General features: G+C 37.1%; 6 protein-coding genes, 3 long non-coding RNA genes and 1 other non-coding gene across 14 annotated transcripts; 5 read left to right on the top strand and 5 right to left on the bottom strand.

Moving 5' to 3' along the window:
* Positions 1-50: 50 nt before the first annotated feature.
* On the bottom strand, positions 51-3,120 carry VSR5 (VACUOLAR SORTING RECEPTOR 5). The gene is made up of 12 exons (NM_129047.4): positions 2,674-3,120; positions 1,831-2,517; positions 1,653-1,741; positions 1,512-1,581; positions 1,357-1,440; positions 1,201-1,277; positions 1,034-1,115; positions 871-953; positions 729-792; positions 512-640; positions 334-440; positions 51-240 (listed from the first exon to the last, which is right to left on the bottom strand). The coding sequence occupies exons 1-12, from the start codon at positions 2,969-2,971 to the stop codon at positions 154-156; spliced, it is 1,857 nt and encodes a 618-aa protein (NP_181040.1). The 5' UTR covers positions 2,972-3,120; the 3' UTR covers positions 51-153.
* Positions 3,121-3,321: 201 nt separating this feature from the next.
* On the top strand, positions 3,322-6,402 carry AT2G34930 (disease resistance family protein / LRR family protein). The gene has a single exon (NM_129046.3): positions 3,564-6,402. The coding sequence runs from the start codon at positions 3,582-3,584 to the stop codon at positions 6,297-6,299; it is 2,718 nt and encodes a 905-aa protein (NP_181039.1). The 5' UTR covers positions 3,564-3,581; the 3' UTR covers positions 6,300-6,402.
* On the bottom strand, positions 3,380-7,486 carry AT2G00870. 3 transcript variants are annotated; one of them, NR_143696.1, is made up of 2 exons: positions 7,239-7,373; positions 3,380-6,362 (listed from the first exon to the last, which is right to left on the bottom strand). It is a non-coding gene; the product is annotated as an uncharacterized misc_RNA (transcript). The 3 variants fall into 3 exon arrangements; NR_143694.1 differs by having other exon boundaries at positions 3,403-3,929; positions 4,005-7,486; NR_143695.1 differs by having other exon boundaries at positions 3,403-6,037; positions 6,130-7,486.
* Positions 7,487-8,753: 1,267 nt separating this feature from the next.
* Positions 8,754-9,493, bottom strand: CLE42 (CLAVATA3/ESR-RELATED 42). The gene has a single exon (NM_001336535.1). It carries the CDS (start codon positions 9,196-9,198, stop codon positions 8,932-8,934), a length of 267 nt encoding a protein of 88 aa, NP_001318356.1. The 5' UTR covers positions 9,199-9,493; the 3' UTR covers positions 8,754-8,931.
* A 2,440-nt stretch (positions 9,494-11,933) lies between these two features.
* On the top strand, positions 11,934-12,264 carry AT2G08705. The gene has a single exon (NR_140393.1). It is a non-coding gene; the product is annotated as an other RNA (long non-coding RNA).
* On the top strand, positions 12,213-15,441 carry EDA18 (RING/U-box superfamily protein; the record flags this gene model as incomplete). 2 transcript variants are annotated; one of them, NM_001336534.1, is made up of 6 exons in its annotated part: positions 12,213-13,380; positions 13,471-13,586; positions 13,671-14,246; positions 14,324-14,588; positions 14,671-14,861; positions 14,970-15,093. In NM_001336534.1, exons 1-6 carry the CDS (start codon positions 12,652-12,654, stop codon positions 15,091-15,093), a joined length of 2,001 nt encoding a protein of 666 aa, NP_001324447.1. In that variant the 5' UTR covers positions 12,213-12,651. The 2 variants fall into 2 exon arrangements, with proteins under 2 accessions (NP_001324447.1, NP_181038.2); NM_129045.2 differs by having other exon boundaries at positions 12,312-13,380; positions 14,713-14,861; positions 14,970-15,441.
* AT2G08700 lies at positions 12,331-12,539 on the bottom strand. Its single transcript, NR_140392.1, has one exon. It is a non-coding gene; the product is annotated as an other RNA (long non-coding RNA).
* Positions 15,340-16,668, bottom strand: AT2G34910 (root hair specific protein). Its single transcript, NM_129044.3, has one exon. The coding sequence runs from the start codon at positions 16,566-16,568 to the stop codon at positions 15,702-15,704; it is 867 nt and encodes a 288-aa protein (NP_181037.1). The 5' UTR covers positions 16,569-16,668; the 3' UTR covers positions 15,340-15,701.
* On the top strand, positions 15,440-16,617 carry AT2G08695. The gene has a single exon (NR_140391.1): positions 15,665-15,872. It is a non-coding gene; the product is annotated as an other RNA (long non-coding RNA).
* Positions 16,669-17,783: 1,115 nt separating the features above from the next.
* On the top strand, positions 17,784-20,455 carry IMB1 (Transcription factor GTE6). 2 transcript variants are annotated; one of them, NM_129043.5, is made up of 9 exons: positions 17,784-17,923; positions 18,285-18,413; positions 18,485-18,697; positions 18,872-18,949; positions 19,067-19,282; positions 19,358-19,456; positions 19,557-19,615; positions 19,702-19,852; positions 19,938-20,455. In NM_129043.5, exons 1-9 carry the CDS (start codon positions 17,906-17,908, stop codon positions 20,133-20,135), a joined length of 1,161 nt encoding a protein of 386 aa, NP_181036.2. In that variant the 5' UTR covers positions 17,784-17,905; the 3' UTR covers positions 20,136-20,455. The 2 variants fall into 2 exon arrangements, with proteins under 2 accessions (NP_181036.2, NP_973602.1); NM_201873.2 differs by having other exon boundaries at positions 17,798-17,884; positions 19,938-20,413.
* The last annotated feature ends 569 nt before the right edge of the window (positions 20,456-21,024 follow it).

Below are 21,024 nucleotides of genomic sequence, written 5' to 3'. Positions count from 1 at the left end.
CTTTTTTAGTTTTTAACTTACGTAATTTTAAACTTTTTGCATAAATCTTTCAAATCCTTAAATAAACGCCTCAAAATTTTGATTCTTTACAAAAAGGACCCATATAACAAGATTCAACAATCTTCATTTGAGATGACAAGAGTTCCTATATATTTACTTAAAAGAGTCTTGGTTAATGCTTTGGCTATCGAGTGGTATGTACTGAGACATAATGGACACGATCTCTGAATCCATGTATGACTGCAAAGTTGTAGTTTTAATGTATATATAAAAGGATCGTTAGAGTTTGATGCAAAGGGTAAGTCATAATAATTAGTAGCAAAGTGACATTACCTGAAGATGGTACTTGTAGAATATATAAGCACCTAAAGAGATACCCGCGATGGCGGTTAGAACCACAATTGTGAACAACCCTCTGCTTCTTGATCCACTTCTTCTCTCTGCACATGTTTACATTGAGATTTTCCTTCTAATAATATCTGAAAATAGTTTTACATCGTTTTCAACATACCGATACAAGTGTCCTCTTCTTTCATGTAGATACTATTGTTAGAACATTTGCATTCATATCCTCCCCAATTGTTCTTGCATTTGCAGCCATCACATTTACAAGCTGATTTCTCTTTGCATTCATCAATGTCTAGTTATTAGGAAGCAATAAAGATTGGTCAGAGACAATGTCAAGGAAACTCTGATGTTACTATGACAAATTGTCGAAACAATTTCACCTTCACATTTTAGACCATCTCCAAGGAAACCTAGAGGGCAACGACATCCTGATGTCTCTGAGTCCTACATCAAACAAATACAAAAGGTAAGAAAAAGTCTCAAACTTCAGCAAAGTGGAAGAAAAAGCAGCAGTCACTTAACTGAACAAGAAGAGAAAGTTAGACCCTTTCTGGTTTCAGACCAGCAGTCTCCATTGTTCATTGAACATCTCGCAGGTCCATAAGCTGTTTCACAAACTTTGTTAAGATCATTGAACAAAAATGTGCAATGAGATATATTAAAAAGAGAAGATTCAAAAACATACGTTTGCAGGAGGTATAACCATCTCCTTTATATTGAACACCATCGACAACCGGGCACTCACATACTCTTCCCCTAAATGTGTCCTGAAAACAATTCATATAATCTAATAAAGAAGATATGATATAGACTGATAAAGTTATTGGTATACCGCTCCTTATCACGAAATACCTTGCAAGCAGTTACATTGGATCTTTTGTCTTGCCAACATCCTCCATTTTCTATAAGACATTCATTGGTCTCTATATCTGTTTTAGAATGGATCAAAAAGAAATTAAGAGTGTTCTTCACAGAATGCGACTATCTTTATCTAGGAAGTTACTTGACCTGAATTCAAACATATTGACGGTTCTGTTCTTTCCTTGAATCCTGAACATATAGCCTTCAGCACCGCGGTTCTCTCCAGTTTACCTGAGCATGGAACAGATTAAGATTCTAAAACCGTCAAACTTTGTGATTATCGGTGAGAAGGACGAGCTTACCGCGATATTGAGCATTGTTGATCATTAATGTAGGAAAGATTGTAACAATGCCACGATTCTCTTGGCCTAACTGTAACTTCAAAATGTCATCAAAGGAAAAATAACAGCTTGATGGACTGTGAATTTGAAGAAACTGCGAACCTGAAAAGCTTCCTCGGCTTTTAGAACTTCATTCTCTACATCAGCATCAGGATCACCAATGCATTTCTTGATCTTCTCAAGAGACAGCCCTGAGGAAAAAGAAAAACCCTGAAACTGTTACAGAAAGAGTTGCTAGCAGATTGTGACATCTCTAGGAAAACAAAAGGACCTTTTTTACCGAGAGATTCCACAATAGTCTCTGCACATTCTCTGCTGTATTTCTTCTCCTTCATAGAACACCTGATGTTAAAATCTGTCACATAGTCCCACCAAACCCAAGAAGTGTTCTTCTCCTTAGCTACTTTATGAACACATAACTGCCTCAGATTCTCATAAACGACGTCTTTCCCATTATATCCATCTTCAAATTCTTGCTTAGTATCAAGAGCACAATACCTCCCTTGGTTTATACACTGAGTCCTACACTGCTTGCTAAGTAGAAGCTCTTTGGGACAAACCCAAGAAATGTAGTGAGGTCTGAACAAAGTATAACCGCCTTTTTCAAGAATCTGAGCCATTCCCTTAAAGTTCTTAATGAAATCTATCTGTTTATCGCAGTGTACACCACATTCATCATTAGTATTAGCCCATAGCTCATACTCAACTCTCTCATCAGGGTTTGGTATAGACTCACTCCAATCCATCTTCAAGATTACCTCCTCACCTCTTTTAAGAGCTTTCTTGAGGCTATCACCGAAAGAGCGAAGGATTAAAGCTGATGGGATCTTGACTTTGTCTATAAAGTCAGGATCTTCATCTTGGGGTGTATCCATTGTTATCAATGGCTCAACAATGTTATCTGCTAAAAGAACAGCCGCTGCGCCGGATTGTTGTCCGTTCCATATCTTCAAAGCAAAGTTACACACTAAAAATGAAAAACATTGTAGAGTCGGTTAACAAAGATACAAACCCTTCAAATCTATCAGAACTAAACTTCAATCACAATGGTAACAAAAAAAGTAGTTTCAAACTTTCAATCATATTCTTGTTGAAAATGTCACTATGAACTCTCGGATTATACCTCCACGATCAATGAGGAGAATTTTGGGATAAGGAGACTTGGTATTGAAGGTTTTGTTGAAAGAGTTGCATCCGTAAGCGTCTTGGCCTGCGTAGACCACAGAGCCGATCATGAAACCGCCGTACTTTGGGAGACCAAAGTTTGCTATGGCCGCGTCGTGCTTAGCTCCCATTTCCCATGAGTTAAGGACCGTCAAGCTGCTTTTCTCCACGAAGAATCTCGATGAAAACCCGTTGACCACCACCATGGTCAACGCTAGAATCAGAGCCAAGACGGTTCCTTTATTGCTCGGAGACATTCTTTTCGACAAAAGAATCTCTTTTTCCCGAGAAAAACTGAGCTGAACCTTAATGTATACGGAAGAGACGACGAGTTGGCAGAGTCAGCGGAGCTACCATGACTCTGCAACTACTGTTTCGAATGTTTCTCTGATGATTATTGTTCTCTAACCAATTATTAACGGAGAGGCAAATTTAAAATTAAAATTTGGGAGGCTTTCAAAAATCCTTAATGGGCCTCATTAGCCCATTAAAAGTCCCAATTTAAAATATTGTAATTGCTATTATAGAAAGAAAGAAAAATGAAGGTCGGTGTTAAATAAAAAAAATGAAAAAATTAACGAGTGGTAGTCAAATACAACCCCACACGAGCCATGTGAGTGAATGATGCTCAAATATCGATTTGCACTAACTTCAATGCGCACCAGCCAAAATAACACGTTTCCATTTTCGTATTTTATACATTGATATAAACCGTGTCGTATTTGTTAAAGATATACACGTATATTTGTATACATATATTCAATTTGTATATGTATATACATACAATGCTGGTCTAATATGTCCGCGTTTGAACATATATATATCTAAACGTCTGAGAAAAGAAACAACACAAACATAGCTTCAAGTATGGACCTCAAGCTAAGGCCTAGCTTCTTCATCTCTTTTCTGATTCTCATTTTACTTCTCAAAAATCTTAATTACGGATCTGCAGCTAGTCCGAAATGCATATCCACCGAGCGGCAAGCTCTTCTCACCTTCAGAGCAGCACTAACTGATCTTTCGAGTAGGCTCTTTTCTTGGTCCGGACCTGACTGCTGCAACTGGCCCGGTGTTCTTTGCGATGCTCGGACCAGCCACGTTGTCAAGATTGATCTCAGAAACCCGAGTCAAGATGTTCGCTCTGATGAGTATAAAAGAGGTTCCTTGCGAGGGAAGATACATCCGTCTTTGACTCAACTCAAGTTCTTGAGCTATCTGGACTTGAGTTCAAATGATTTCAATGAACTAGAGATTCCTGAGTTTATTGGCCAAATTGTTAGTCTAAGGTACCTGAATCTTTCTTCCTCATCGTTTTCCGGCGAAATCCCAACGAGTCTTGGAAATTTGTCGAAGCTGGAGTCTCTTGATCTGTATGCAGAGTCGTTTGGTGACTCTGGTACATTATCATTGCGCGCAAGCAATCTCCGGTGGCTTTCAAGTCTGTCTTCTTCCCTGAAGTATCTCAACATGGGGTATGTAAATCTAAGTGGTGCGGGTGAAACCTGGTTACAGGATTTCAGCAGAATCTCGGCGCTAAAGGAGTTGCATTTGTTCAATAGTGAGCTCAAGAACTTACCTCCCACCTTGTCTTCGTCTGCGGATCTGAAGCTCCTTGAAGTTCTTGATTTGTCTGAAAACTCTCTCAATTCGCCGATACCTAACTGGCTATTTGGTCTTACCAACCTCAGAAAGCTATTCCTCAGATGGGATTTTCTCCAGGGTTCGATTCCTACGGGGTTCAAGAACTTGAAGCTTCTAGAGACACTTGATCTGTCGAATAATCTGGCACTACAAGGCGAGATTCCATCGGTTCTTGGAGACCTTCCTCAACTGAAGTTTCTTGACCTTTCTGCAAACGAACTCAACGGTCAAATCCATGGGTTTCTAGACGCCTTCTCCAGAAACAAAGGAAACAGCTTGGTCTTTCTCGATCTCAGTTCCAACAAGTTAGCTGGGACATTGCCCGAGTCACTTGGATCGTTGAGGAATCTGCAGACTCTGGATCTTTCATCGAATTCCTTCACGGGTTCGGTCCCTTCCTCGATAGGAAACATGGCGTCACTGAAGAAACTTGATCTTTCTAACAATGCCATGAACGGGACAATTGCGGAAAGCTTGGGGCAGCTTGCAGAGCTTGTGGATCTGAACTTGATGGCGAATACATGGGGAGGCGTTCTGCAAAAGTCACATTTCGTGAATCTCAGAAGCTTGAAAAGCATCCGTCTAACAACTGAACCATACAGATCTCTTGTCTTCAAGTTACCATCTACTTGGATTCCTCCTTTCAGACTGGAGTTGATCCAAATCGAGAACTGTCGGATCGGTCTGTTTCCAATGTGGCTCCAAGTACAAACCAAGCTCAACTTTGTCACACTCAGAAACACTGGTATTGAAGATACAATACCGGATAGCTGGTTCTCTGGAATCTCTTCTAAAGTTACTTACCTAATTCTAGCAAACAACAGAATCAAAGGTAGATTACCTCAAAAGCTTGCGTTCCCAAAGTTAAACACCATTGATTTGAGCTCCAACAACTTTGAAGGCACTTTTCCTCTCTGGTCTACAAACGCAACAGAGCTGCGTCTTTACGAGAACAACTTCTCGGGTTCTCTTCCACAAAACATTGACGTCTTGATGCCAAGAATGGAGAAGATCTACCTCTTTAGCAACAGCTTCACAGGCAACATCCCATCGTCTCTATGTGAAGTCTCCGGACTGCAAATTCTGTCACTGAGGAAGAACCATTTCTCTGGTAGTTTTCCAAAATGTTGGCACCGTCAGTTCATGCTTTGGGGAATTGACGTGTCTGAGAATAACTTATCAGGCGAAATACCAGAGTCTCTTGGTATGTTACCTTCTCTCAGCGTCTTGCTTCTGAACCAAAATTCGTTGGAAGGTAAAATCCCAGAGAGTCTTCGGAATTGTTCTGGCCTTACGAACATAGATCTCGGAGGAAACAAGCTGACCGGGAAGCTTCCTTCATGGGTAGGAAAGCTGTCTTCTCTATTCATGCTTCGTCTGCAAAGTAACTCCTTCACTGGTCAAATCCCAGATGATCTCTGCAACGTTCCAAATCTACGCATTCTGGACCTCTCCGGAAACAAAATCTCGGGCCCTATTCCAAAATGCATCAGCAATCTCACAGCCATTGCTCGAGGTACAAACAATGAGGTGTTCCAGAATCTAGTCTTCATTGTGACCAGAGCTCGTGAATACGAAGCCATAGCCAATAGCATAAATCTTTCAGGGAACAACATAAGCGGAGAGATCCCAAGAGAAATCTTAGGCCTCTTGTATCTCCGAATCCTGAATTTATCAAGAAACTCCATGGCAGGAAGCATTCCCGAGAAAATATCAGAACTGAGTCGCTTGGAGACGCTTGATCTATCAAAAAACAAGTTTTCTGGAGCCATACCTCAGAGCTTCGCAGCAATATCTTCTCTGCAAAGGCTGAATCTTTCGTTCAATAAACTGGAGGGGAGCATACCTAAGCTTCTCAAGTTTCAAGATCCATCCATTTACATTGGAAATGAATTACTCTGTGGGAAACCACTTCCTAAAAAATGTCCAAAAGACATTAAATAGCAAAATGTTGTAGTGAATTGAGCATAAGGAAGGTGCTAAGAAGTACCTTACAAGATAATGTACCTGCTCATATACCAATAATAATAAAATTATCAGCTCAATTCAGGAACTTAGCCTCTAAAGACAAATCAATGTAATGAACAATGAAATCTTCAGGTGTCATATCCGAATAAAACTTGGAAGTTTACAATTATAACTACCTGACCAGGTAACTTTAAGTAGTTTAGAACAGAAACATTACTTTCAGCAGCATCACTAGCAAAAACCAAGCAACTAATTTAAATCTTCTGAAGCAAACCTAAATGATTCAGGGTAGAACAAGGACACTGCATACTTGTCAACAACACAAATGCTAATCTAGAGACAGTGAATTTTATAGAAAGAAATGCCCACTTGGCAAAGAGCACAAAACGACTAACATACATACCCTATCTAGGAATATAAAGAGAAAAACCTTCAATTTGTTTCACACATATTTGATCATTCACTTGAAAATAGTACTGAGAACGAGAAACAACGACTTATCTGCCCATTTTCAAACAAGTTAAGAAAGTTCAGATTGATGAAAACTACACATTGTTCTGGATACCAAGAAAAACATACATTTGAGTCTGCACATACTCATGACCTAGATCCCAAAGTTGAAACAACAATTCACACACAAAAGGTTATGTCTCTATTTCTAGGACCTTATTGAAACAGTAATAAGATAACAATTTGAGTCCAAAGTTTCTGTTTTGGCTGTTCATCCACACAAAAATGCAAGCATGGAGTGAAGATGGGCAGATTCTAGGACCGATACTCATCAATTATCAATCACCATAACAAAATTTAATCATCTCTATAAAATCCCATCTAAAAAGAAGAATCCACAACTAAGCATCTATCAATGGGAGAAAAAATAAACTAGAAGAGCTTTCAGATTCAAACAAGCAAAACCTGAGCTTTCACAGAAGGAACTAAATCACATGATGAAGAAATTTCAATCACGATGCATAAGCAAGACAACAACGACGACGAGTCGGACGCCAACCGGTGTTTTTGTTCTGGTAAAACAGTTGGATTCGATTTGGCTTTTCCGGTTACGGAGTACATTGTTGTTTGTTTCTGATGAATATTTTATTGGCCCATTAGAGATAACAAATTGGGCCTGATGGCTTCTAAAGCCATTATCTTTTCTAAAGGCGAGAAATTGAAAGTGTATTTGAAGAAGAAATAAAGTTTTGGTACCATCTCTTTTGCTTTAAAAAAAAAAAAAAAAAAAAAAATGGAGCTTGAAAAGAGGTAAATGTATGTATGTAGGGAAGGGCCTTTTTATACCTTAAAAGCTGAAAATTGGCTACTAAATGTATGGTATTATGGAGTATATAAATCGATGACTTTAATGAATATATAATTAGTTGGTTACTATTCAAAAAAATGGATATAAAGGATTTGAGGTATGTAAGAAAATGATGGTCCAATGCAACTTTGGATGCCAGATCTGTCTCTCTTTTACACGCAAAACTATGCCGTTTTTGGTTTTCCTTTTTATTTCATTTTGTCTCTTTTATCTTTTTCTTTTCCCGTTTTGGTTTTCTAAGGACACGGTGGTAGCGTAATCAATTAGATAAAGAATTAAAGATCATTTGCAATAACATATATCGAAAGATCCAAAACTTTGTTTTTTTATGTCGAAATCCAAATTTTAAAAGTGACTATATATAATAGCAAGCAATAAGATATAATCTTAACAAAAAGGATAGTCTTTTGAGTACTAGTCGTCAATTAGTCATCATCATATCACTACCAATTTGTTGACACAACATCAATACAGGTTCGCTATGCATGTGCCTGTATTTTTGGGGACCTCTGAATTTAAGTCACCATGCAAGTACTATAATTATATCCTACCAGTTAAATTTGTTTGCATCCCCTGAATGCTTCCTGACTATTAAATGCAACACTACAGGAAGACTTTACGTTGCCTATGTTTTTTGAACTATATAAACATCAAATATATATTTTTCTCACTGAGTGAACCTTGGATGTAGATTCTTCCTACAGTTGTTTCTCATTGCTATTTTTGCACAATCTATCGTTCTTTGCTAAAGATAAAACTTCATTCAAAATTTGACCCGTAAAAAAATACTAAATTTAAAATAATGTAGGTTGTTTTAAATTTCACGTCAAATTTTATTATACAGTAAAATAATCTCGCTTTTTTTATTAGTACCGAGTTTTATACACCGTAGCATCCATTAGTTCAAGGAGTGATAAAAAAGAAACAAAAACTATAGTTTCTCAAAAAACCATTTGTAGTGATTGAATCACTGAACCAATATCCTGTCATGGATTGTCTAGACACATGTGAAGTCAAACTTTGGACACTCTGATTAATTAGTCTCAATTTATATTTTAGGGTAAGGTATAATATACTATATATCTATTTTAAGTATGTATAAGAAAAGAAAAGAACCATTTAACTCCCACAAAAATAGTTTTACCTGCCAAAATGGAAGTTTCTAATTTTTGAATCAAACAAGCAACATAACAATTGTTGATTTTTGTACGTACGATCTCATAAGCAAAGATATATACTATCATACTAGGTAACATATTCATACAACAAGCTCTATAGTTAAATATTTCTCTACCTATTGGAGATGGGATTTGGACCACTTGGGACTCCATGTTCATTGGCACCGATCATCTTTCCCTTCAGCCATGTCGTCATCGGCCGCCGAACTCTAAACCTCTCTCTTCTTTTCCCTTCAGGCGAAGTCACCGCCATGTCACTGACATGTTGAACATTGGAGCCAATCTGGTGAGTTTGATCAATGGTTCTTTGATGGGTTTGGATGATTAGAAAAAGAAAGAACAAGAAAACAAGTGAAATGGTGATGTGAGGAGATCTCATCACATGTTATACCAAATAAAAGATTATAAGCTTATATAATAATCACAACAAAAAGCGACAACATAAAAAAAAATGGTTTATGGCACTTAGGGTTATTCAGAATTGAGAAGCTCTTGTAAGATCAAGAAATGAGTTTTGATATATTTTTCTCTAAACTTGGAGAGCTAGTAGAGAGAGAGAGAGACACACAATATTGTGGATTCTGTGTTTTTGTTTTTGTGTATTAATGCGTGGAAAGTGTTAAGAGGTAAAGAAAGAAAATAAAAGAAAAAGCAAAGATGGTACGATTTTTTTTTTACTTTGTCTGTGGTGTGAACTTTGAGGATTGATGGAGACTGAAAAATCAAAGGGGTTACGCTACAATATATGACGTCAATTTTTTAAACACTCAATATTACATTCTTATCGAAAATATTATACTTTACACCACTACAAAAACTTTAAGAAATTGTTGAAAAATGGATTTTTTAGGTAAACTGAAAGCTGTCTGGTGTCGACGACGAATCTTATCAATTGATTTGGAGGTGTCGAAGACAAACACAAGCTGACGAACAATTTGTTTTTCATCTTGTACTATATTACATAATTAACCAAATAAAAAGGAAATGGTACTGAAGAAAAAGGAAGAAGAGAAAAAAAATATATATATACGGAAAATTAGCCAGAAAAGACAAAGAGTCTCTTCCATGACAAGATTTAACGATGTCATGTTCCTATTTTGGACATTTTTCATGTCACTGGTCAAAAGATTTTTTGGTGTTTTCGATTATACTCTCCTAAATTAGGTAAAAATTAATAACAAAAGAGAGACGGAGAAAGAGGACTGAGGAGTAGTAGTAGCTAGGATAAAATCATTGGACAACTTATCATTGTTCATATCTTATCTTAACTTTTACCGAATGACAAATTGACAATAGTGCTTATAGTTCACGGTTAGTTTGGACACGAATTAAAAAAATTGAACTAAAATTTGTTCGGAATATTTTACCAGGAAAATCAATAAATTTTGTGTATCTGCAAAAACTATATATTAACTTTGACCAATTTATAATCTATTGAATTGTTAACAAAAAATTTTGTTGCAATATTTCAAACTATGCAATAACATGTACATCACCGTGGCTAGTGAGAACTTTTTGGCATTTTTACTATAGTGTGTCGCCGTAACCCAACATATGACCATATGCAGTAAGTGGTCGATCTAGTACGATATGACGAAGAAGACCGAGACATATCGGTTGATCATAGTCAGGATGTCACCTATGACATTTAACTAAGACAAATATGTGTCCTGCGATACTTAAACGCAAATTAATTTAAAAGCATTAGAAGAAGAACTATAAGATATTGAAGTTAACCATGAGAAAATGTCATACGTAGTATATTATTTTTAAGAATCTTAAATTTCTTCATCAAACTCACATTGAAATCTGTTCATCTATTTTCAAATTACTGAAGTTTAATCAATTCTATTTTTTCAAAAGTTTTGCCATTTGTTATGTATAATAGCTTAAAGGTGGACCAAATTTTTTTCTTTCATTGAGACCATTTACCTAGCATCATACAACTTTTCTTCCGCTAATATCATCTAATGCTAAGTACACGATCACCCATCTTTCGTAAGCACTCATTAACAATCAAATCCATATGTGCGCAAGCTATCAACATTATCAAGACTTATGGTAAAACCTTTTCTCTTATATATACCCCAATGAAACAAGCATTCTGCAACTCTATCCCCTTCATGATCTGATATTGGACAAACACCTACCGTTTTTTATGCAACTAGTAGTTCTCATCTATAAAATGAGTAGTGATGACCATATAGCGCTAGTAGTTGTAGTAGATGTCCATATATCTGTACTGATATGTATCTTTTTGTTCATTGAAATTTACTTTTAAGGATGAGTTTCTCGCTCATGAACAAATTGAATGCATCAGTATCTACATAAATCCCTAAAACAAGGGATTAATTTACACCAGAAAAATGCTAAATAACTCATCCAAGATTGTTATTTTAACCAGTTGTATGATTATATTTTGACATGAGCTTCATAACCTTCTAAAGAAAATACTACACGAGAGAAAAAGAATAAAAATACTGATATTCCATGATATATTTTTTTGTCAAAGTACTTTTCTGAAAGGTCAACCATAACCAACAAACGACTTAAGAACATCATCGATATTGCATTTTCCATCAACAGTTTGGGAAAACAATATTCCACACAAACAATCACAATTGTACATATGCAATATCGATCGTTTTGTAAGAATAATTCTAAATTTTAATTAGTTAGATTATTATTTAATTAATTGGTCTGGTTTGACTCACCTCTCATGTCACTCATTTAGTGAGGAGGAAACCAAGAAGATTGTTGATCGCAACCATGTTTTGCGGCACTTCAATGTTTTGGTCAAACGAACTCAACAGAAAATTAAATAAAGACATGGTTGCAGTCGTGTCACGTTGTCCAACATGTGCGACCATGCAGGATCATCAAATAGAGTAAGTGCTAGAGTAATGGATTATATAACTCATGGAAAGGAAATCATATACTACTTTGGTATTTTGGTTTTTTTACTTTGGTATTTTCTTCTTCGTAAAACTAAAAACAGTATCAAACCAATATAATTTTATTTCTCAAGAAAGAATAAGAAAAACAGACTAATAATTTCAATCACCAGAAAAATCTTTTAAAGCTAATTAGAAAGCTAGGTGCAAAGGCCAAAGGTCCCTACTTACCAACGGCTAATTCACCCAACGGCTCCTTTGGACTCTCCGCTGCTTTAGGACCCTCCACGGTCACGCCTTCATCTTCATTAATTATTAATCGTATAATTAGGAGCTATAACTACTAACCAATAAAGTTAAATGATCTTTATTTGAGCCGTTAATAAATTCCATCAATAAAATCTTTCAAAAAGTTATTTTTAATTGTCTTAAACGAACAATTTCTGCATTTCCCATATATATAAAAAAGGAAAACGTTATAGAGAAGCTTCCTTGAGACCCTCAACATACTTTGTCCTCGTCCGAATATGTCTTCCTCTGTTTTTTATTCTTTCTTTTTCCCGACACGTTTCCAAGTTTAGGGGATAAACACAAAACAACTCTACGACTAGAAAATTTCTTTTACTGGTCTCTCTCTCTATAAGAAACCCTTCTAAAAATAGATAAAACAAAACACTGTTGCACTTGAAATTCTGTTTCTTCATGGTTACCTGGTCTTTCGAGTCTAACACCACTCGTCGTTACTCTGTTTTTAGCTGAAACAACGAGAAATTTTAGTGTCTTCAGTAATCAAAAACCAACTTCTCTTTTTTTTTCTTTTTCATTTGAAGAGAGAAAGGTTTTGATTTCTATTTCATTTCATAAGAATTAAGATCCAAATCAAAGATGGGTCTTTGTGTTTGTGATCGTTGACAAATAGGTCAATTAGCTTAAGGAAAATGGCCTCGTTACGACCTAGTTTTGGATCTGTTCTTAGAGATCGCAACCAACGGCACAATGACGATGTTGTTTTCAAGAAGAATCTGAAAGCTCAAGTGAAAACTGCTCCTCCGGCCATCTCCGACGAGAGCTCGGAGAACAGAGTTGATTCTTTGATCGGAAACAAGCGGAAAAAGAACAATAAAAGCCGTCCTGGATCGCCGGAGAAACCACGGACTAGAAAAGGAAACAACTTTTCCGACAATCTTGGAGGAGCTTCTTCTCTTGTGCAGATATGGGAGGCGAGGCTAAATCGATCCAACGGCGGAAACTCGGCTATCCATAGCCAATCAATAGAGATCAGCTCAGAAGCGAGCGTTCAAGAAATACACCTTTTAGCTCCATCCATCGACGGAGAATCTGAATCAGAGAACGAATCCAAGAGTCCTGATCAGACGGTGGAGATTGAATCTGGGACTCTCAATTCGGTTTCTGATATTATCCGGAGATTGAGTAACGAACAGAAGCTAACCGCCAGCAATAATGGCGGTGCAGTCGATATGCCGATCGTTAAAACGCCGACGCTGGAGAAAAGCAGTTTTCAGGTGGTTACTTGCTCTCCGCGAATTCGAGGAAGGCAAGCTTACTCCGATCTGCTTGTGCATCTGGAACGCGAACGTCACCGCGAATTGGAATCACTTCTTGGACGCAACGCAGTTTCTAGGTTTCCTCAACGTGGTCGCCTCCAGGTATAACTAGCAAACGCCCCAAACATTTTAACAAACGATCCAGTTTCAGTGTTAAAATCACAATTTCTTTCACTATTCCTTGTTGCACAGTCAATGTTGCGGCTAAGGAGTCTCAAACGCGGCCTAGCGATTCAAGATCGTCATCGTGGTACCACAAAAAGCGATTTGAATCGCTTCCAACCTAGTTCTACAATTCTCCATCTAAGGTATGCTCAAGAACCTCTGTTTTACGTCCTACAAGTTCATGAACTCATTTTTCTCCTCTCCTTAATGTTTAAATCATAATGCAGAGAAAAACTCCGGGAAAAAGCAGCAAACGCTGCCGCTGAAGCCGGACTAAAGAAGGGTCAACAATCCACCGTAGAAACAGAGAGCATGCAGTCAAAAGAAACCAGTGGTATTCTTCATTCTCCTTCTACAGAGCGGTTAAGTCCTCAAAAACGCAACATAGAGGAAGCAATCTTACGCAAGAACGAAACTGAAACCAAAATGAGTTACCTTCAGCTGAAAAAAGCCATAGTAGCAGAAGTATTGGAAAGAGAATCTGATAACACTAGTCCTCTCACCAGCGTAACTCCTCAAGAACCGCGGATACTAAGGAACGAGGAAGCGGGGAAACTAGAAAGCGGTACAGAGGGAACTCAAGAGACACCGTTCCTTGAGACACAAGAAATGTCATTCCAAAGCGGATGGGAAGAGCAAGAAGAGTATGAGGATGAGCAGTCTTATTACGGAGACATGAGCTATGACTGGTTTACAGAAATATCTAGGCCTCGGACTTATTGGGAAGATCTGAGGAAATCTCGGTATCTGGAAGTGATGAACACTAAATCTGACAAGGACGATATATGCAGACTTCTTGAGAGGTAAACATTATCAGAGAAGAGAGAAACCTTTTTTTCTTTTTCAAAAAATCCTTAATTTAGTTCTATGGATTATACAGAAGAACGGTTTCGGGTTTCCTCCAAAGCGGATTACGAGAGAAGATCGATAAGCTCATAATGTCCCGTGTTCAGATACATCCGGCTCACCGGATTGAAGAAGCAACTAAAGAGGAAGAGAAATATGACATAGGAGAAGAAAAAGATGAAGACAGAGATGACTTGAGCCAATCATCATCACAGATATTTGCACCGTCTCCGGCAGGATCATGGAGTTCTCTGGACACAGGAGTTACTTCCACACCAACGCACAATCTTCATTCCACTGTGAGCCTCTTCTTTTCTTGTTGAAATGTCACCATCAGTTTTGGTGAGAGATTGGCATTTATATTTCATTAAAATGTTTCAGGAGATGGAGATTATAAGCGAAATGAGATCACACATTTTACAGCTCCAACTAGAAATGTCTGAGCTACGAGACTCTGTCAAAACGTGTTTGGACGTCAATGCTAGCCTTCAAAAGTCGGTTCACCTGGAAAATCCCTTTAAACGCAAATGCTGCGTTTGTAACGAAACGCAAGTTGAAACACTTTTATACAGGTATGAACAGATATCATTATATCGATCACCTACCTCTCTTTGAATATTTCGATTTGGTTTGGTTTATGCAACCCCTACAATATTTACAATTGCGTTTGATTTCTGTAGGTGTGGGCACATGTGCACATGCCTGAGATGCGCAAACGAACTACAATATAATGGCGGGAAATGCCCGATTTGTCATGCCAAGATTCTAGACGTTGTTCGCGTTTTCGTCGATTCAAGAACCTGAAATTCATAAAACCAAGGGTTCAAAACGCTAACAATACTTCACTTTATCTATAACATGTTTTTTTTATTCCTCTGTTTGCTTTCAAGTTTGACTGGAGCGCGTTTGCGTTTTGGATCTGCGTCCAAGATTCATACCTATGGTTTTTATAGGTGAATCACTAACCCAATCTATTTTCTTGACGTTGAAGTTTTCGTCTTGTAAAAATACTCTACACATGCCTCCTTTCACTTTCCTTTCCATCAATTTGGAACAGGATTTGTAGAATGTACGAGGTTTAGTATTTACCGATTATTCTATATTCTGTTGTATGTACCAATCTTTTTTTTTAAATGAAAGAAAAATTTGTGTACTTTTCCCATTCTTAAAAATGAAGAATTATGCAGAAAACAGAGGAAAACAAAGCAGAGCAGAAAGAGATCTTAACTCTAAAGGGAAGATAAGAAGATCGTATTTTCAAATGCTCCTAGTGTCTTTCATCGAGATTTTTTAACGTAGAGGAGACTCAAATCTAAACAGAAGATAAACACACACACTCCATTGATATATACAGACCGATCATTTATTATTGCAAAGTCTTAGTGCTCTGTTTTTTTTATTTTGTGTGTGTTTCACGCGTTCTGTGCTGCTAAGAACGTATTGAAGTCATCTCTAGCTTTCAACAGTCTTGGGGTAATACATGTTCGCGGCGAAGCTGGGCACGAATCCGAGGTTGTGGTCGAGAATCTGACACGGCGTTGCGGGGATGTCTCAGCCAAATCCCTTAATTGTCTTCCAGACAGAGAACTGCTTTTCTTTAGAACGCTTCTCAAAGCTAGACTTCCTGTTTCCTTGTCAAAGAAGAAACCAGAACTCACTGGTTCTTGCACATCTCCACCGCCACATTTGATCATCTCCACCGGTAGATCGATATACAATCTGCCGTTTTCGCGGGTTAGAGCTGTCGTTGAAGCCCATGATCCACATTCGAATTTCTCTAGCGAGGCACTTAGTGAGACAGTGGAATTTGAGAATGATGACGCTTTGATCATTTTCTTCTTTATAGAGTCCTCGCTTTTTGGTGATCGCACAGGTCTTTTTCCAAACCCGGGGAGGGATAAACAGAACGCATTGCACTTGAAATTTTCTTCTTCTTGGTAGAAGTTTTTCTCGGGATACCGAGATTTTCGTAGAGAAAGCATGGATTCTTGGTGGCTAAGCTTCTTCCGTGGTTTCATCATCGGCTCAGGAAGAACAGGAAGAGGCACAGCGTTGTCTCTTGGCGGAGACATTGCCAGAGGTAAGACCATTCTGAAGCTCTCTTCGTTCAGCGATGGGCGAGAGACAGTCATCTGGTTCTGCAGAGTCGCCTTCTGCACCAAGAAATTAATATTAGGGTTAGGGTTTTCTCCGGGATAAACGCTGAAACCCTGCCACTCGTCGTTGCTCCATTTTTGGGTTAAACCATCTTCAAACACAACCAATGCTGGAGGAGACATAACAAAGTCAGAAATCTTAAGACGATGTACTAAAGATGATGAAGGAAAAGGTTTGATTTTTAGGGTTTAGGGTTAGAATTTTCAGAATATATAGAGATGGGGGAAGAAGTGGAAAGCACGTCTATGTCGGCGTGGAGAAGTAGTGACTAACATGTTGGGATGTTAATACAGAGGCGGTCTGACGAAGAAGGTACATGATAACATTTGAATATACTAAATCCGTGTCTCCACATTTTGACCATTAGCTTATTATCAGTGTTAGGTACGTGTGTGATAATCAAATGAATTGAGAATCTTGACAAAATATATATAAAATGATTTGCGAATTAATAAGAAAAGATATTTCGTTGCTCGAACATTGCATGTTTCTTGGATGTTGAATCTATACTACATTTGAACGATATGATATGTCTTCATAATTTTCTATGACGGTCAATCAAAAAGATGTTTTAAAAGTATTTTAAAATGGAGTGTTATTTATTGTTAGTAACTTAGTATACATTAATGGCATTTGCCACGCCAAGAAACCAAAAAATGCAAAAGAATTGTGGGATAGAGTTTTTAGTATTTAAATGAATTTATAGACCCATTGTAGCTCTTCTAGATAATAGTATTATTTTTGATGTTGTTTTTGTGTTCCCAAGTTCAAAATTTGATGAGAAAAGATGATTTATGCCTCATAGTTTTCGAACCAAGGGGAGAGACATCTGCAACTTTCTTGTTATGTTTTTTTTAATAGATTTATAGGCAATTTAACTACAACTACCGTAAGACATTTTTTATTTTAATTCAATTGACGATGTAGGAAAATATTTTCAAACTTTTGATGTTACTGAAATATTTCATGCCTTGTATCGTTTATTAAGGAAGTGTTAGAATGATCTTTTAGTTAATTTATACTTTTGCACACAAAAAAGAAGTTAATTTATACCAAAATAAATAAATTAAACTCATTATATGTGTGATATTTCAGATGATTTCAAGTATGATTTTTTTTCTTCTTTTCAGAACCAAACTAAAAGACTATAATAAAAGTCAATTTTACATTATCAAGAATAAAAATTTACTATATTACTATTTTTAGAAATGGAAGATGCAACCCAATATTTTAACTGGTTGTTGAAAATTAAACCGCGTAATTGGAATGTTGGTTGAATAATGGGCCGAACAGAGAAGCCCAAATTGATAAAAAGGTTAAAGTTTTTTGAAAAGCCTATTCGTTCTAAACCCTAAACCGGAGCAAAGCGTTAGCTGCTGTCTCTTCCGTCTTCGTCCTCCGACCTCTGTCTTTCTTCTGATCCTTCGAAAAAGCTCTCGTGAGTCACTACTCTTCTCTAATGTCTGTACATGTCAAGGTACATAAGCTTATTATTACTTCCTGATTATAGTTGCAATCACTTTCCTTTGTTGATTCTATACCCTTACTTTTGACATTTTGGCTTACCTTTGCTTCCGTCTCGATAAGCTTAGTTGTTTTTGTTGACAATTCCCAATTTTTTAGATTAGGGTTATCATAAAGTGTCAAACTTTATTCAATTTAAACTCTTTTGAGTAACTAGAATGGTATAGAGACTCAATTCTCAGTTATAATTATTGTAGAAAGATGCAATTCAGAGGATTGTGTTCGATTTTGAAGTTTAGTTAACTCAAAAATGTTTGTTCTTTTAAGGTTTGTGCTGTCTTGAAGCTTTTTGATGAGTTTCTGTCATTGTTTAGGAAGAACCTGTGCTTGTTCCAAACTGCGATGTCGAGAATACAGAGCTTGCAGTTTTCAATGGAAATGGAGAAAGTGAGCTTGAGAATTTTGGGACTTGCGTAGATGAGATAACAGATAGAGTGAATCAGGTGACAATTGCTTTCACTTGGCACTGCTACTTTCTTGGTTTCAAATCTCTTACCCCTATATTGGAGTGCAGCTTGAGCAAAAAGTTGTGGAGGTCGAACACTTTTACTCTACAAAAGATGGAGCTGCTCAAACTAACACTTCTAAGAGTAACTCGGGCGGGAAGAAGATCGCTATTTCTCAACCAAACAACTCGAAGGGTAACTCGGCCGGGAAAGAAAAATCAAAGGGAAAACATGTTTCCAGCCCTGACCTTATGCGTCAATTTGCAACAATGTTTCGTCAGGCAAGCAAGAAAAATATACCCTCTTTGTCTCTATGATACTATTCTCAGATTATGACGAAAATCGAAAGCCTGGATCTTAGATTACTTTGTTTAATGCGTCCTTAGTTTACCAAATTTATATTGTTTACTCAGTGTTTGCTGCATCTAAAACTTTCATCTTCTTATACCTCTTAGATTGCTCAACATAAATGGGCATGGCCGTTCTTGGAGCCTGTTGATGTTAAAGGACTTGGACTACATGATTATTACAAGGTAAAGATTCAAACTGTTGCTAATATACTGTGGGTTAAATATTCCATGTTTACATGGAATTTTGCTGAAATGAGCGATTTTGAAAAATGTTCATAGCTTCTGTTCATTACTTAACAGGTTATAGAGAAGCCAATGGACTTGGGAACAATTAAAAAAAAAATGGAGAGTTCGGAGTATAGCAATGTCAGGGAGATATATGCCGATGTTAGACTAGTTTTCAAGAACGCGATGAGATACAATGAAGAAAAAGAAGATGTTTATGTGATGGCTGAATCTCTTCTGGAGAAATTTGAGGAGAAATGGCTCCTGATAATGCCTAAACTTGTGGAGGAGGTACACCAAATGTTCAGTTTCCAAGTATTCGTCTTTGTAATATCAGTGATGTGTTAACTGTGATGTTATGAACAGGAAAAGAAACAAGTAGACGAAGAAGCGGAGAAGCATGCCAATAAGCAGCTTACAATGGAGGCTGCACAAGCGGAAATGGCTAGGGATTTAAGCAACGAAGTAAGCAAATGCAAAACCAATTATCAGCTGTTGATCTATTTCATTTCAGGCCATTTATTATAGCTGTGGGTTGATGAGTTTGCTTTGTACGTATCTTTAGCTATATGAGATTGATCTGCAGCTGGAGAAACTCCGGGAATCAGTAGTTCAGAGATGCAGGTATAAATAACCTCTTCTGTTGATCATTTTTACCCTTAATGAAGGGTTCGTAACCGAGTTTTTGGTGTGGTTTTGGAAATAAACAGAAAACTGTCCACTCAAGAAAAGAAAGGACTTTCTGCAGCTCTAGGTCGTCTCTCACCTGAGGATCTGTCTAAGGCGTTAAAAATGGTTTCAGAGAGCAACCCGAGTTTCCCGGCTGGAGCACCAGAAGTCGAGCTTGACATTGATGTTCAGGTCAACACCAAAATCTTCCTTATTTCTTTGTGGTTTTGCATCAGATATTCAGGTTTTAACGGTTTCCTCTCTTGTTTGTGAACAGACTGACGTTACATTGTGGAGACTGAAGGTGTTTGTGCAAGAAGCATTGAAAGCAGCTAACAAAAGCTCTGGAGGAACAAACGCTCAAAACAATAACAATACTGGAACTGGAGAGATCAACAAGAACAATGCAAAAAGACGGAGAGAGATCTCTGATGCAATCAATAAAGCTTCAATTAAAAGAGCTAAGAAAGCTTGAATCTCTCTCTATCTCTTGATGTGTTTATTGATACAGAAGGAACAAGAGTTTGGTGAACACCAATCTAAATTAGAAACTTTCCAGTTCCATTGCGCATGTTGCTTCAAATGTTGAGCACAATGTAAAAAAGAATGAATGGGAAAAAAATCTGAGCTATAGAGGAGATATAAAGAAGACTGCTTGAGGGAGAAATTCTGACAAATCTTCTAATAAAATCTTCAGTTTGAGAGATCTTTGGTGTGTTGAACGTTTCTTCGATTTCATTACCTTAAACCTCGGCACTTATAATTTAAAATCAATTTTTAAAAATGATAATATGATGTTTTGACCCAAAAAAATAATTAAAAAAAATGATAATATGATGTAGGGATTTGAAAACTAATAACATACGTGAATCTACAAACATATAATTTTTTAGTACTAAAGAGTATGACCACATGCTTCATTCTACTGCAATATGAACACAAATATGTCCAAACACCAAACCAATGAGATAATATGGGAAATTTGCTAAACTTCAAACATGACATTTAACAACCTATTCACTTGTTTTTGAAGATTTCGATTTTTTTTTACAAATTTGATAGTATATGAAAGATATGTGCAATTGTAAGACGATACAAAAACAAGCAAGAGAAGATCAAGGAACGATTTATTCAAGAATGCCAATAGGCTATGAGTAATCTTAGCTATAAAGTGAAAACAAGGTTTACTTTTGGGCCTTTAGCTCAATGTCTATTTCACCATAGATTAATCTTTGCCCAAACATGGAATAACACCAACAAGTATGGGGTGCAAATAGTTGTACATTTAGATGAAAAAAGTATGTTAAACAAAATTGGCATCTATTTGTCACCATATGTTCAACACTTTCATCTTTCTCAACTCA

This window comes from Arabidopsis thaliana, chromosome 2 (assembly GCF_000001735.4).
Source record: "Arabidopsis thaliana chromosome 2, partial sequence".
In the NCBI taxonomy this organism is placed as follows: Eukaryota; Viridiplantae; Streptophyta; class Magnoliopsida; order Brassicales; family Brassicaceae; genus Arabidopsis; species Arabidopsis thaliana.
The sequence above is the reverse complement of the archived record's forward strand: the minus strand, read 5'-3'. Positions and strand labels throughout refer to the sequence as shown.

Excerpts from the sequence above, each read along its gene's own strand:
- AT2G34930 (NM_129046.3), top strand. The coding sequence starts at position 3,582 with ATGGACCTCAAGCTAAGGCCTAGCTTCTTCATCTCTTTTCTGATTCTC.
- CLE42 (NM_001336535.1), bottom strand. The coding sequence starts at position 9,198 with ATGAGATCTCCTCACATCACCATTTCACTTGTTTTCTTGTTCTTTCTT.
- AT2G34910 (NM_129044.3), bottom strand. The coding sequence starts at position 16,568 with ATGTCTCCTCCAGCATTGGTTGTGTTTGAAGATGGTTTAACCCAAAAA.
- IMB1 (NM_129043.5), top strand. Across the intron at positions 18,698-18,871 it reads TTGCAACAATGTTTCGTCAG|ATTGCTCAACATAAATGGGC; the intron begins GCAAGCAAGAAA and ends TATACCTCTTAG. Across the intron at positions 19,283-19,357 it reads TGCCTAAACTTGTGGAGGAG|GAAAAGAAACAAGTAGACGA; the intron begins GTACACCAAATG and ends TGTTATGAACAG.
- VSR5 (NM_129047.4), bottom strand. The coding sequence starts at position 2,971 with ATGTCTCCGAGCAATAAAGGAACCGTCTTGGCTCTGATTCTAGCGTTG. Across the intron at positions 954-1,033 it reads TGGTTATACCTCCTGCAAAC|CTTATGGACCTGCGAGATGT; the intron begins GTATGTTTTTGA and ends TTTGTGAAACAG. Across the intron at positions 641-728 it reads AGATGGTCTAAAATGTGAAG|ACATTGATGAATGCAAAGAG; the intron begins GTGAAATTGTTT and ends CCTAATAACTAG.